The 15,191-nt window shown below is 36.9% G+C and overlaps 1 protein-coding gene across 1 annotated transcript in view; it reads left to right on the forward strand.

Moving 5' to 3' along the window:
* TMC3 (transmembrane channel like 3) overlaps positions 1–15,191 on the forward strand; it is a 78,309-nt gene that overhangs the window by 48,355 nt on the left and 14,763 nt on the right. Inside the window, exons 13-16 of the mRNA XM_027852070.1 lie at positions 715–939; positions 4,275–4,403; positions 4,826–4,893; positions 9,980–10,108. Of these exons, the coding sequence (XP_027707871.1) occupies positions 715–939; positions 4,275–4,403; positions 4,826–4,893; positions 9,980–10,108 (551 nt within the window). The remainder of the gene's footprint in view (positions 1–714; positions 940–4,274; positions 4,404–4,825; positions 4,894–9,979; positions 10,109–15,191) is intronic.

Consider the following 15,191-nt stretch of genomic DNA (forward strand, 5'->3'; position numbering starts at 1 on the left):
TCTCTCTCTCTCTCTCTCTCTCTCTCTCTCTCTCTCTCTCTCTCTCTCCCTCCCTGCCTCCCCCATTATATGTACATATAAATACATGTGCATATGTGTGCATATAAAGATATATATACCCACATATAATGATCTGTATTTATAAAATGCTTATCTATTTATCTGTCTGTCACCAGACCTGGGATTTCATTGGAGTAAGGAACTCACAGAAGCACAGAACTTGAAAATTAGAGGGAACCCTAGTGACCATCTAATCCAACCCATACACAAAATTATTCCCAACTATAATATACATGACAAATGGTCATCCATTTGTCAGACATTCAAGGAACAAGAACCCACCAATTCTCTAGGCAGACCTTTGTACTTTGAACAGCTCTAATTTTTAGGAAATGTTTCCTGACATCAAACTCAAACTTGCAACTTTGCAGCTTCCAGTGATTGTCCCTGGTTCTACTCTCTGAGACCAAATGGAACAACTTTAGGGACCATTTCATGAGGCATCCCTTCAAATACTTGGAGAGAGCTATGATGCACCTCCCCCCTACCCAGTCTTCTCTTTTCCAGACTAAACTAGTAAGCACTGGAATAAAAACTAAATCCCAGTTCTCTAATAACTATAGTCAAATGAGGTCATTTGTTGAAGGAAAGACATCCCTGGGAACAAAATTTCATTGACACAGGTGTGTGCAACCTCTGTTTTCCTTCCTACAGGAAGACGAAGCTAAAAATAACGCAAGCAATTGGGTAGATTCTGCTCACTTCCTACCCACAAGAGCACTTCCTGAGGAAGAGAAATGGTCCCCAACTATTCCTGGTATCCAAGTGAAACAAAACAGCACAATTCAGAGTTACCTGGTACCCACTAATAAGACAACTTCCTATAACTACAATGTGCATAATCAACAAGACCATTGCTGGGAAACATATGTTGGACAGGTAATCAGGCTTCAACAAATCAGTATATTTATTACCTATGAGGGAAATAGTCTGTGATGAGTGACTCCTGAGAAGCAAGGGAATGTAGAATATGGAGGCTGTGAGTCTGGGAAATGCTCAGAGAAATTAATTCTGCCTGTGTCTTGATGGGTTCAATTTACACCATTGTGAAGTCAATATGCTACCTGTGAAGTGTGGTTGGAGAAGGAGGAAGCTTATGGCTTCTGCTTTCCAGGGCAAGAGAAAGGGAAAGGGGAATTACAGAAGCATGCCAAGACTGAGAGAGGAAAAAGGCAAGGGGAGGAGAGGTGTAATATGAGCTTTAGGCAAGCAGACTCTAAGAAGGACTGAGAGAAAGAGGAGTCTTGAAAGGGCTTTAGGGTGGGAATTAAAGGAAAATAAGTCCTAGACCTCAATGTATTTGCATGTGGCATAAGGATTAACTCATAGACCAATAAAATGCTATCATTTTTCTTTTTTTTTTTATTTTATCCTACTATTGTACATCATAGAGAGGCAGTACAGCTTAGTGGAGAGGGTACTGGGGCTAGAATCAAGGTGATCCCAATTCAAATCTTACCAGATGGGTTGCAATACGCTCCATGGAGAAGGAGCCCTCCCAATGCAATTCATTTTAGTATATTCCCCTCTTAAGTGAAAGCCTGGGAAATGCCGTGTGTCATGTTCTGGAAGCAAGAGGTCAAGAAAAAAAGTCACATAGTTACCTTTAGATAACTAAACTTGAAGAACCCAGGAAAGAGAAGAAAACTGAGATTCCGAAAAAAGCAGCCTGCAAGTCAAAATCTCAGATATGGGGATGGGGGATAGGGAACATATGAAGAGTGAAATTATGGACTTCATACCACATTGCTAAAATTTTTGGAAGAAAGAAGTATCACCACACATCACTAGAAAGATGACTTGAAGGTGTTAGAATAATCAAATCACAGATCTGGCAGGGACTGCAGAGGTCATCCAGTCCGACCTCTGTCTGAAGTATAACTACCTTTGACTTTTAACTTATATTTCCATATTTTAATATTTCAAGAATCTGTGATTCCATTGATGTGGTTTTCCTTCCACTGAAGATGGCATTGCTGGTACAATATTGGAAAAATAGCTCTTCTGTGCTTTAGTAAATTCTGGCCTTTGGGTTTGGCTATAGCTAGAAAATTCATCACTCTGCAGCCATCTACCTAACCTAGCTAAACTTGTTGGATGATGGATAAACATTCTCAAATTCTTTCCAGCTTGGTTAGCTCATTCAGGTCAGAGTTTATTGGGCAATTACCTAGCCACTAGAAATCTAGGGCCACCTCCACATCATGATACGCATTAGAGGAGGACTGGTGAAGGTCTAAATGTGTTTCCCTACATTCCATTTTTCTTTAGATACCCATTCCTTTGTTCAGATCCACACATTTATTCCTCAGTATGCATTGGCTTTCTCCTGCCCATCAACTTTATAAAATAATAATAAGTAATGCTGGATGTATAAAGCAAAACTATAATGTAATAAGAATGATATAATTTAAAACAAGCCAGAACATAAATATCCAACTGAGTGTTTTCTTGTTCAAAGTAGTTATCTGGAGAAGATTTCGACTTTCTTCAGTGATTACCCTGACTCAACATCATGTTTAGAACTTTTCCTTGGGAAAGTAAGACCTTCAAGACCACTTCATGAATCTTTCTCCTCCCACTCCCAATAGCCCATCCACCCACACACACTTTCTCAGTACTTATTTCTCACAAATTATCATATGGCCCAAAAGGAGCATCTGTGAAATTTATCTAGCCTCCTATGAGGATTCCTCTAATGCAGACAACATTCACTTAGATCTATCCATTCTGGTTATCTAACAGTGTTATGCTGTCTATGGAAAATGAAGATAGCATTGCTGGTATGGTGGCTTGTTTTCTACAAGTATCAAAATGTTGTAAGACATAGAAAGTCAGCACCAGACTATTAGAGACCTAAATGGGAGTCAAGAGACTTGAGTTCTAGTCTTCGTTCTTCAACTAAAGGTAGTTAGTCCTGCGTGTCCTCACTCCTCTAGGCCTGAGTTATCACACTTACACAATTAAAGGGCTAAAACTTTCCAGGAAACTCCAAAGGTTAATCAAATCCACATTTTTGTTAGTATCTACTGCATTCAAGGACCAAGTTGACGAACCGTAACTAGGACAGGAGAATTAAGATTTTATATCAGGTTACTGACATAACGAAGAGGTACCTGTCCTCCTTACAGCAATCCACTAACCACTACTGTTACACCTTTTCTCAGTTTTCCTCTTATCCCAAGGGATGTGACCCTATTCCTTTACTCACCACTAGCTGCCACTTCTCTGGTCTCGATACTCTGGCATTCCTATCTCAGGGCCTCCTCCCCAGTCCTCACAGAATTGAAAGCCAGGCCTCCTGGCTCCTCTTTAAGGTGAAGGCAAACTTTGATTGCTTTCCAGTTTTTCTTTTTCCTCATGGGCTAGTCTAACTGACTGACAGCCACAAGTAGATACTTAATCAATATTTGTCAAAAGAATTAATAGATTAACATCTAGAAGGCTCAAATAGATATCAGCAAACATCCTGGGATCAATGCAGATTCATGTGGGTGAGGGAGAGGTTTGAGGGTAGAAGAGGAAAACAACTGGTGGGAATAGGGTTGCCTTAAAATAAGTCAAGCTAAAAAACTAAAGAGACCTAGTACCATGTTTTATAAGAGGAAAACAATGTCACTAAACATTTATTAAGCCCCTACTATGTGCCAAGCATTATGCTAAGCACCAAGGATGCAAAAAGAGGCAAAACATAGTCCCTGCTCTCAAACAGCTCATAATCAAATAGGGGAAACAATCCTAATTTAGGGAAAAATAGCAACATTAGATACAAATGGAGAAAAATATAATCCTAGCTCTCATAATTTTAAATGTGAATGAACTGAACAATGTGATAGAACTAAAAAGAGTGATAGGATGAAAAAATACGACCCCAGTCTACTGCTTACAAGAAATATTAAAAAACAAACAAAGAAAGAAAGAAATACATGGAATAAAAATTAAGGAATTGAAAAAATTGACTATGCATTAATTAAATGTAGAAAAAAGGAGTTGCAATCACACTATAAAGACTAAGTAAAAAACAGAGATTCAAAACATTAAAAAGGATAAATAAGGAATTATACTGATATAGTATACATTATACTGAAAGAAACCATGGGTTCCATTTTACCAGTGCTAAAAAGAGAATGAAGATACTGGCAAATAGATATAGGAGAGACAGGAAGAAGTCACTGAATTTATATAGTCAATAACACAAGACCTTTTATTTACAGGAAATGCTGAAGCTCTCCATTATTGATATGATTTTCACAGTGGCAAGCATTCTGCTTATTGACTTTTTCCGTGGTCTTTTTGTTCGATATTTAAGTGACTGTTGGTGTTGGGACCTGGAAAGCAAGTTTGTAAGTTCAGTGCTATATTGGTTTAAGATGTCTTGCACAAGAAGTTCTGAGTGAGCAACTTTACCCTCTCCTGTGTTATTTACTACATTAGCCAGACTTAGGAGCTCTAAGGAGGATAGATGATATGGGAGAAGGGAAAGGATTAGTTTCCCATGAGATTAATCTGTTCCTGTCTCTCTGTCTCCATTCCTCTCTCTCTCTCTCCCTCACTCTCTCTCTCTCTCTCTCTCTCTCTCTCTCTCTCTCTCTCTCTCTCACACACACACACACACACACACACACACACACACACACAGCCATTTACACAAACTCAGACTTCAATCTCTAAGGTTCTGTTGCATTGCAAATATATAATTCCCTGGCTTAGACAAAGAGGTTTACAATATTTTATTCACTATTTACTTTTCCATTTTTACTTGTAGCCTGAATATGGAGAATTCAAAATAGCTGAAAATGTGCTCCATTTGGTCTACAACCAAGGAATGATTTGGTAGGTAACAAAACTATTTTTGTGTTCTGGTCTGTCCATTCCATTTGGAGGCTTCAGTTTATGAATGCACTGTTATACAGCATTGTCTTAAGAATTCAAGTTCCATCACTTCCAATAGCAATTATCATATATAATTTCATAAGATCTTTCCTTGTCAGTTCTCAAAACACTTTGTAAACCAGTGACATCACGTTTCCAGAAAAGGTGAGGATGATCAAGAAACATGTTCAATTCATTTTATTTGTTTTTAAAAAATCAGCTACCTTTTTATGGGGGCAAAGAATTGGAAATTGAGGGGATGCCCACCAATTGATGAATGGCTTAACAAGTTGTGGTATATGAATGTAATGGAATACTTTTGTACTATAAGAAATGATGAGCAGGTGTACTTCAGAAAAACCTGGAAAGATTTATATGAACTGATGCTGAGTGAAATGAGCAGAACCCGAACATTGTACACAGTAACAGCCACATTATGTGATGACTGACTTTGATAGACTTAGTTGTTCTGAGCAATGCAAGGACCTAAGAGAACTCCAAAAGATTCATGATGTAAAATACTATCTACATGTGGAAAAAGAACCATGGAGTCTGAATGCAGATGGAAGCATACCATTTGCTTTCCTTTTCTTTTGTTTTCTTTTGTTTTATTTCTTCTTTCTTGGGGTTCTTCCTATTAGTTCTAATTCTTCTATACATCATGACTAATGTGAAAATATGCTTAATATGAATGTATAAATAGAGACTATATCAGATTACATACTGTCTTGGGGAAGGGGGAGGAGAGGAAGGGGGAGAAAATTTAAAACTCAAAATCTTATGGAAGTGAATGGCGAAAACTAAAAATAAATAAATTATTTAAAATTTTAAAAAGATTTTTTTAAAAATTAAAAAATTAGCTACCACATTTAAAAGTGATCTCAAAGGAAAACTCAAAAAAAGCTGACATGAAACAGCTTTTCCTGAGCTCTACAGAAGAGGAAAGTAAGAATGGGTATGACTAGAAAAAAAATCATGGAGGAAAAAACCAATGAGAGCTAGCTTTATGATCTTCATCTCTATTCATCTATGAACCTCCATTTTGTTCATCTATAAAACAAAGAGATTGGACAAAGTGGTCTCAAAAGTTCTTCCAATTCTAACAACCTATTAGTGACCATAAGAGTTTCCACCACACATTATCTTGCTAAGATGCCATCATCATCTTTTGTGAGAGTCACAACAAATCTTTTCTTGAAATGTTTCCCAAGTATCACCCTCCCCTAATAGAAGTGATAAAAATTCAGTTCTCTCTTTTTTTCTCTCTTCCTTGTCTTCTCTTATTCTCCTATCCTCATCACTTCATATAGTTTTTACATGAACAAGATGCAGCTGTGATAAAGAAGAAAGATCACAGGTTGGGGAGGTGACACCTCTGCTTCTACCTTTATCCCTAAGTAGCTGTGTGACCTTGGGTGGGTCACTTTACTTTCCTGAACCTAAATTTTCTCATCTGAAAAGAGGTGAAGGGTTGAGCTAGAAAAGTCTCTAAGCCCCCGTTTGTCTTATTTTCTCATTTCCCTCTTCTTCTTTATATCTCTTCCAATATCTTACCCCAACTCCTCAGTTCTTTCCTGTCCTTCCTTTCCAAGTTCTCAGCTGGCTCTAAAATAATATGAGTTCTTTAATTTTTTTTTCTCAGCTCTCTCATTTGCAGCTGATAAATGGCCCCATGCTTCTGCTTGAAGTGAGAAGAAAAGACTCATGGTTTTTCATCTGAAAATCCCACAAATTTGCCCCTGCTATTATTGCTCCTGTTGTATTATGGCACAATGAAAAGAACACTGGATTTGAAATTGAATTTTAATTCCCAGCGCTGTCACATACTACATTATGACCTCTCCTTGGCTTCAGTTTCCCTATTCGTAAAATTAGCAGGGGTGGAGAGTACATGATTTCTAAAGGTTCTTCATAGATCTAGATCTAAAGGAGATCCCCTCCTTTCCACAGTCATTTCTGTGTAGCTCATTTCCACACCATGCTATCACTATTCTATTACCTCTACCTTCTGACCTATCTGCCTGAGTTGCTACAGCATTTCTAATGGTTTCTTGTGTTCATCTTATTCACTGGTGGTGGCCAGGAGGCCACTTTCCCACAATGTGCCTTTAACTCACATGAGTAAAATTCCTTTAATCATTAAACAACGCTGTGAATTAGGTATGCCAGCTGTTATCTCCATCTGACAGTGGAGAACTCTGTAAGACAGAGAAGTTCAGTGACTTTCTTAAGGTCATATGCTTATTGATGGATGCAGGATTCACATCTCCTATCTCTTAATACAGTAGTCTTTCCACAGGACCACATTGTCTGGTCCTACTTGTTAAATGACCCTTCCTCTCAATTCTATTCAGACCAACTACCCACCATACCCAGTGACAAAAGGAAAACAGGCAAATGAAATTTTATTATAGCCAGAGAAATTGTAGCTGATACATAGGGAAAACTTTCACTGTGCCAACTGGTATTGGAAAAACAATTTCAGGGCAGCTAGGTGGCACAGTGAATAGAGCTCCAGCCTTGGAATCAGGAGGACCTAAGTTCAAATCCAGCCTCAGACACTTGACACTTACTAGCTGTGTGACCTTGAGCAAGTCACTTAACTCCAATTGCCTCACTCAAAAAAAGCAAAAACAAAACAAAAAAACAACACAAAGATTTTGGCGCAGTTAGGTGGCTCAGTTGATTCTCTGGCCTTGGAGTCAGGAGGACCTGAGCTCAAATCCGGCCTCAGACACTTAACACTTACTAGCTATGTGACCCTGGGCAAGTCACTTAACCCCAAGTGCCTCACCAAAAAGCAAAAAAATTAAAAAAAAATGAAAACAACAACAACAAAAACCTTCTGAAGGGATTGTAGGCTTTTTTTTCCTTTTGAGGATATTTAATAATAGGATTCCCTTCCATCTGTAGAGAAGATTCAGGTCTATGAACATTTACAAATGAAGATGTTGGACTTGATCATTCCTAAGATATGTTTTAGTTCTAATATTTTATGATTCTATGAGCATATGCATTTTAATAATCCAGCCTAGCCCATTAATATATAATGTTATTGCCCTGTGCAATTCCTTTATGTGACTTCTAAATAATTACATCAAAATTTAATTTACAAGCTATTCCAGTCAACACTCACTTATTAGATTTGCACTACATGCACAGCACTGTGCTAGAAACTGGGGATTCAAAGACCTATGTAGGTGATACCAACCTTTCTCTTAAGAAGATTACAATCTAATGGAATAAAAAGACATTTACACAAATATCTATGATACAAGGGAGGGAGAGTGAAGCAAATACAAAGAAAGTGCCAAGTAAAGTGCTATGAGAAATATGAAGTATTTTTCCTCATAGAGGAGATGACAACCAGGATGGGGCTTAAAGATAGATAAGTACTTCCATAGATGTATAAGAGAGGCCTCTTTCAGCACATAACTCTTTCAACCACTATTACCATTGACCTTCTGTATGCTTATACCAGTCCCTTTTGAGGATAAATAGATGGACAGAGGAGTGGCTAAATGGCCACCTGGGATTAATGGCCTCCTTTACCATACAATCTTCCCTATTCTCCCAATTTGTCACCCTTGTTTCTTTATTTAAAGTCTTGATGCTATAGCTAAACTATTTAACAATTCAGTTTCCTCTACCCTTAAATCTCTTGCTCTCATATCTTTCTAGTATCCACACTTTTCCAATACTTGTGCTCCTCTTCTATCCTGGACTATCATTTCTACCCTTTCTACATTCTTTCCCTCAATATCATGAGCTCCCATGTGTTCAATGATCATCTCTATGTTAATTATTCTTAAATTTATGTATCTAGTGCTAATATTTTCCTCATCTCTAACAGCCTTCTTGGTATCTCCACATAAAAATTCCATCAATATCTCAAAGTCAGCATGTCCAAAACAAAAACTCTTCTTTCCCCCTCTCCCTGTCCTTATTTTCTATTAACATTCTCCCAGTCATAAAAATTCATAAATCTGGAGTCATCAATTTTTCTCAGTTCTTTTTCATATTTAGATTCAATCAGTTTTCATTGTGCCAATTGTATCTCCCCACCATCCTTCATATCCATCCCTTTTCCTCCACTTCCACAGCTACCACCTTAACTCAGGTCCTCATTATTTCTTACCTGAACTATTATTAGAGACTGCTCATCATTCTTGGTGTTTCTGGTCTCTCGCCTCCCCAATCCATTCTCCACACTAGTTGTCAAACTGTCTTCCTAAGGCAAAGAAAGTTTTGACAGTGTTGCTTTGCTGATCAAATATCCTTAGTGGCTTCTTAATGATTTTAGGCTTAAATATAGCCTAGCATTTAATGGCTTTCATTATTGGGCCCCAAGTTTCTTTTCTAGCCCTATTTTGCATTATTTCCCTTCATGAATTCTATATTCCAGTGAAACTGGATTACAAACTGTTCCCTGAATACAACATTTCATCTCTTACCTCCATACATTTGCAAAAGGTCTTTCTGATACATTCCCTCTCATCACTGCCTCTCAAAATTCTTGTTTTGCATCATGGTTTAGTTTCACTTTGACCTCCTTCATGTAGCTTTCCCTGGTTTTCTTAAATTGTTAGTGTCCTCTTCTCCTCAAATCATCTTACATTTTCTTATTTGTATATATACTGTACTGCTCTCCTCTCACCCCTCCAAGCAGAACATAAGCTCTTTGAGGGCACAGGTTGCTTTCATTTTAATTTTTGTATCTTGAGTACCTAGTGCTTTGAATATCTTGAGCATTTATTATATGTTTGTTAAATTGAACAAATTGAATGGGGAGGAGTTCATTCTATATACAGTATAAAATAAAATTTTAGGAACAGGTAGGTGAGTGGTCAAGAAGAGATAAAAAGTAGTCCAGTTTGGCAAGAACAGAGTATGTAAAGGGAGTAGTGGAATGAAATAAAACTTAGATAGGCAGATTGGAACCAGGCTGAGAAAAGCCTTGAATGTCAAGATAAGGAATTTGTAATTAAAAAAAATAAATAATGCCTAAGATATTGTATGGTAAGGTTATCTTTTCTCTTTTTTACAGGATGGGAGCTTTTTTCTCACCCTGTCTTCCAGCATTCAATGTTCTCAAATTGATTGGTCTGATGTATTTACGGAGCTGGGCTGTGCTGACCTGTAATGTACCCCATCAGCAAGTTTTCAGAGCTTCCAGGTCAGTGAAATAACTTCTTTTTTGTTTGTTTGTTTCTTAATTTTTGTATTTAATCAATCACTCCAGTACAGAGTATTTTTTAATTGTTAGTTATGCCAGGGGTTTTTTTCCACTTGACAGTATTCTATTTTTTTCCAACTATATGTAAAGATAGTTTTCAACATTCATTTTTAGAAGAATCAGAATAAAAGGGAAAAGTCATGAGAAAGAAAACAAAAAAAAAGTGAAAATAGTATGCTTTGATCTACATTCAGACTCTGTAGTTCTTTCTTTGGATGTGGATAACATTTTCCATCATAAGTCTTTTGGGATTGTCTTGGATCATTGTATTGCTGAGAAGAGCTAAGTCTATCAAAGTTGGTCATCATACAATGCAGCTTTTACTGTGTACAGTGTTCTCCTAGTCTTGCTCACTTTACCTAGCATCAGTTCATGTAAGTCTCTCCAGGTTTTTCTGAAATCCACCTGCTCTTCATTTCTTTTCTTTTCTTTTTATTTTCTTTCTTTTTTTTCTTTCTTTTTTTTTTGGCCAGGCATGGGGTTAAGTGACTTGCCCAAGGTCACACAGCTAGCAAGTATTATGTGCCTGAGGTCAGATTTAAACTCAGGTTCTCCTGAATCCAGGGTCGGTGCTCTATCCACTGCATCACCTAGCTGCCCCTCTGCTCTTCATTTCTTATACCACAATAGTATTCCTTTACATTCACATACCACAACTTGTTCAGCCATTCCCCAATTGATGGGCATCCCCTCATTTTCCAATCCTTTGTCACCACAAAAAAGAGCTGCTATAAATATTTTTGTACATGCAGGTGCTTTTCCCTCTTTTATGATCTCTTTGGTATACAGACCTAGTAGTGGTATTGCTGGATCAAAGGGTATGCATGGTTTTATAGCCCTTTTGGCATAGTTCCAAATTGTTCTCCAGAATGGTTGGATAAGTTCACAACTCTACCAACAACACATTAATGTTCCATTTTGCCCACATCTTCTTCAACATTTATCATTTTCCTTTTTTGTCATATTAGCCAATCTGATAGGTGTAAGATGGAGCTTCAGAGTTGTTTAATTTGCATTTCTCTAATCAACAGTGAATTGGAATGCCCTAGTACATGGTCAATTTTTGTGTAGGTGTCATGTACCACTGAGAAAAATGTATATTCCTTTCTATTACCATTCAGTTTTCTCCAGAGGTCTATCATATCTAACTTTTCTAAAATTTTATCCATCTCCTTAACTTCTTTCTTGCTTATTTTGTGGTTAGATGTGTCTAGTTGTGAGAGGGGAAGGTTAAGGTTCCCTACTAGTATAGTTGCTGTCTATTTCTTTTTGTAACTCACTTAACTTTTCCTCTAAGAATATGAACACAATACCACTTGGTACCTATATGTTTAGTATTGATATTACTTCATTGCCTATGGTACCTTTCAGCAAAATGTAATTTCATTCTTTATCTCTTTTAATTAGATCTATTTTTGCTTTTGTTTTGTCTAAGATCAGGAGATCTCCAAACCAGCTTTACTAAGATCAGAGAGGCTTAGCACCAGATTGACTACAGTGTCATGAACTTATCATGGAAATATTTCAAAGATTATTTAGTAAGCCATAGAAGAGTTACCATGTACATCTATATTTAGATTGCCTTCAATCAATGAAATCACAGGTTATTAAAATATTCAAGTACAAATTGCTTATTTATATAGCATAACCTCCTGCTAAGTTTCAAACACCATGAGAACAGGGACCATGCCTTATCTGAAACCGATATCTCCCCAGAAGTGGCCATAGAGGACTCTGAACATAGTAGGTGCTTAATTCAATTTCTTGAATTGTAGTCATCTGGGTTCAATCTTCTATGGCTAGCATTAATATCCAAAGGTCTAATGATTAACCAGAAGGAAGGACCCCAGACTATAGATTTAGTGGATAAGTTATTTTACTTTTCTGGACCTCAGTCTCCTCATCTGTAATATGGGGGGATGTAGTAAGGAAAAGTTGCATTAAAGGAACACTAAGGTCCCTCCCACCTCTAAATCTAAGATCTTATGAATAAAGTGAAGAAAACAGAACTGAGGAGTCCTATTTCTATGGAGTTTATTCTACAAAGAGGAATCAGGGGATACCAACTTTAATTTGCCCTATGAATTAGAGTACCTTTTGCTCATAGTTGCAAAGAAGCCACTGAGATGAGCTGGGGACAAGACAAACTGAAAATCCATCACAGAAATCATGATATAAGGAAGTAATTTAGATATTGAGTGTTGGAAAACAGATCCAGTCTGAGGAAGAAACATACATCATTTTAACTGCTACATCTGCTCAGACCATTCAGTCAAGCAAACTGCCTTTGTCAAAACTCCCTGAGGACTTGTTTTAGGTAGCCATGGATTTGAGGAAAAAGAGCTCAGGTCACTATCCCCCTTCAAAGTAAAAGAAGAAATGTGGCCAAGTATTTGAGTCACACATACACTTATACAATGAGAAAAAAAAAACTTTAATTACTATATTCAGATAACCAGTTCTATCACACCCTAAATCAAGTGAGGTATCTCTTTAAGGGCTAGGCTAGATTTGTCTATGTGTCCAATTGTATTCCATTAATAGTAACAGTTAGCATATGGTATTTTAAGGACTGCAAGACGCTGTACATGTTATCTCATTTGATCTTCATAACAACCTTGTCTATTATCATTGCCATTTTACAGATGAGAAAACTGAAGGATAGAGAGTTTAAGTGACTTATCCAGGGTCACACAACTAGTAAGTATCTGAGGCAGGATTTGAATCAAGTTTTCCTGACTCCAAGTCCCATGATCTAGCTAGTGAACCACCTAGTTACCCATCTGGATGTTTCTGTACCACTGCTGGTCCCAGTAGCATCAATTCCACTCAAAAAAATCACTTAATCTTCAGTGCTATATTGACTTTAATTTAAGAGACACAAGACCTAGTCAAACCTCAGACACATGCACTTCCTTCTATATTTCAACAGCCTCAGGCACCTCAAACACATAATATCAATGAGAGAACCACTTAGCTCAATTTCCAGTTCTGAGTTGTCCATCAAATGAAAAACCCACAGATGCCATGATATATTGTCTGATAGGTCACGTCAATAGCATACAAACAGTCTGCCATTTATTTTTTTATTTGTTTGCTTGTTTGTTTATTTATTTACATTTATTTATTCCCATTTAGACTGTTCTGCCAAATGCGCCAATGTTATTATTTAAAGCGTATCCAACCAGATATTAACAGATAAATTTTTATTCTGCTTACTGACAGACTCCAGAGCATAAAATAGAACATAAAACCCTGTTCCTTCATGCTAAGCCTCTGGACCACCATGGAATCAAAGATTTAGAGTTAGCAGGCACATCAGGGATCATTTAGTCTAACTCCCATTCATTTTACAGGTGAGGAAACTGAGGCCCAGCAAGGTTAAGTGATTTACCCAAAATCACACTGTAGTTACAGAACCAGGTCTTCTCTTTCTACTGAACTATACACACAATTTCTCTCCAGGGTATCTTTTAAATGAATTAATTTTAGACAATTGGTTTCCAGATTGCCGTATTTAAATAATAGAAGTATACCCTTTTCTGCTCCAAAATTGTACTCCATTATCTCACTATGGCAAAGGAGTATGACACTGATTTCTCAAAGTCTGTGCCAGCAGAGGACAAGCTCTGGCAAGTAACACCAAACTGGAAAGGCTTTGAGTAGGGACCTGGTGAAAGATTCCTGTATATGGACCATCTAAGGACAAACATAACTAAATGCAAAGATGCTCATCAACAGGTGAGCCACAGGATAAAAAAAAAAGGGGGACACAAAAACTCTTGACTAAGTCAATGAAGGGTTAAAGTGTGTAACAGGAGAAGGAGTAACTACATTGATAAATCACAGATTCTTCAAGTATTCAAGTACAAGTATACATTTTACAACATTATTTAATATAAGGTGGACATGGTGTTAATTTAGAGTTCAACTCAACAAAGATTTATTAAGAACTTGCTAAGTGAAATTCTGAGTGCTATACCCTGGGGTAATAATAATAATTATTATTATAACCAACAATAAGTATAAACTATAATTACTATTATGAAAATATAATGTAATTAGCAATAATTATATACACATATTTTGTTCAGATAACATTATGCTTATTACAAGGCCCCTTCAATGAAATATATTACTCTAAAGAGGTCAACCTCATAAAATGTAAAACCAGAAGGATGCTATAGATTAATTTATTAAAATTTTAGCAAAGCATTTAATAAAGTCTCTCATGCTATTCTTACTGGGAAATGAAGTCATGATAAGGGCACAATTAGCTAGATTCAAAATGGCTTGAATAGTTACAATCAAAGAATGATCATTATTATTTTGGAAGGAGAGCCCAAGTAGAAGTTTGTGGGGATCTTTGCTTGGTCATGTGTCAGATATTTGGCTAAAAACACAAATTAAATGCTTATCAAATTTTCAAATGGTGTCTCCCCTAAGGTGTGAGAGGTAGCTAGCCCACTAGAGAAGAGTATAGGGGTTCAAAAACATCTTGATGGGCTAGAACTTTGGGTTGAATTAAACAAGTTGAAATTTGCTAGTTAGAAATATAAAGTCTTACCCTTGAGTTTAAAAAAAGATCAATTTCACAAATATAAGATGGAGGAGAAAGGCTAACCAGAAGTTCATAGGGAAAAGATGGGGGGGAGCAGTGAGAGGGATTATTGCACTGCCAGTTAATTTTTCATCATCAATGTGATATGGTAACTAAGGAAGTTAATGAGAGTTTTAAGCTGCATTAGAGAGACAAAATATTCAAGAATAAGAAGGTTATAGGGAGTTAAATGGTGTGATGAATAAAGCACTAGATCTGGAGTCAGGAAGACCTGAGTTCAAATTCTGCCTCAGAAACTTACCAGCCATAAGGCAAGTCACTTCACCTTTGTCTTCCTCAGCTTATTCATTTGTAGATGAAAAGGCTAAGGTGGATTGTGAGGTACACCAATGGAGAGACAACTCACATTAATGAGATCACTGATCCATTTAATTTTTTAAGTATAGCATTATATAAATCAAG

Source organism: Vombatus ursinus, unplaced genomic scaffold (assembly GCF_900497805.2).
Source record: "Vombatus ursinus unplaced genomic scaffold, bare-nosed wombat genome assembly UNPS02009205.1, whole genome shotgun sequence".
Lineage (NCBI taxonomy): Eukaryota > Metazoa > Chordata > Mammalia > Diprotodontia > Vombatidae > Vombatus > Vombatus ursinus.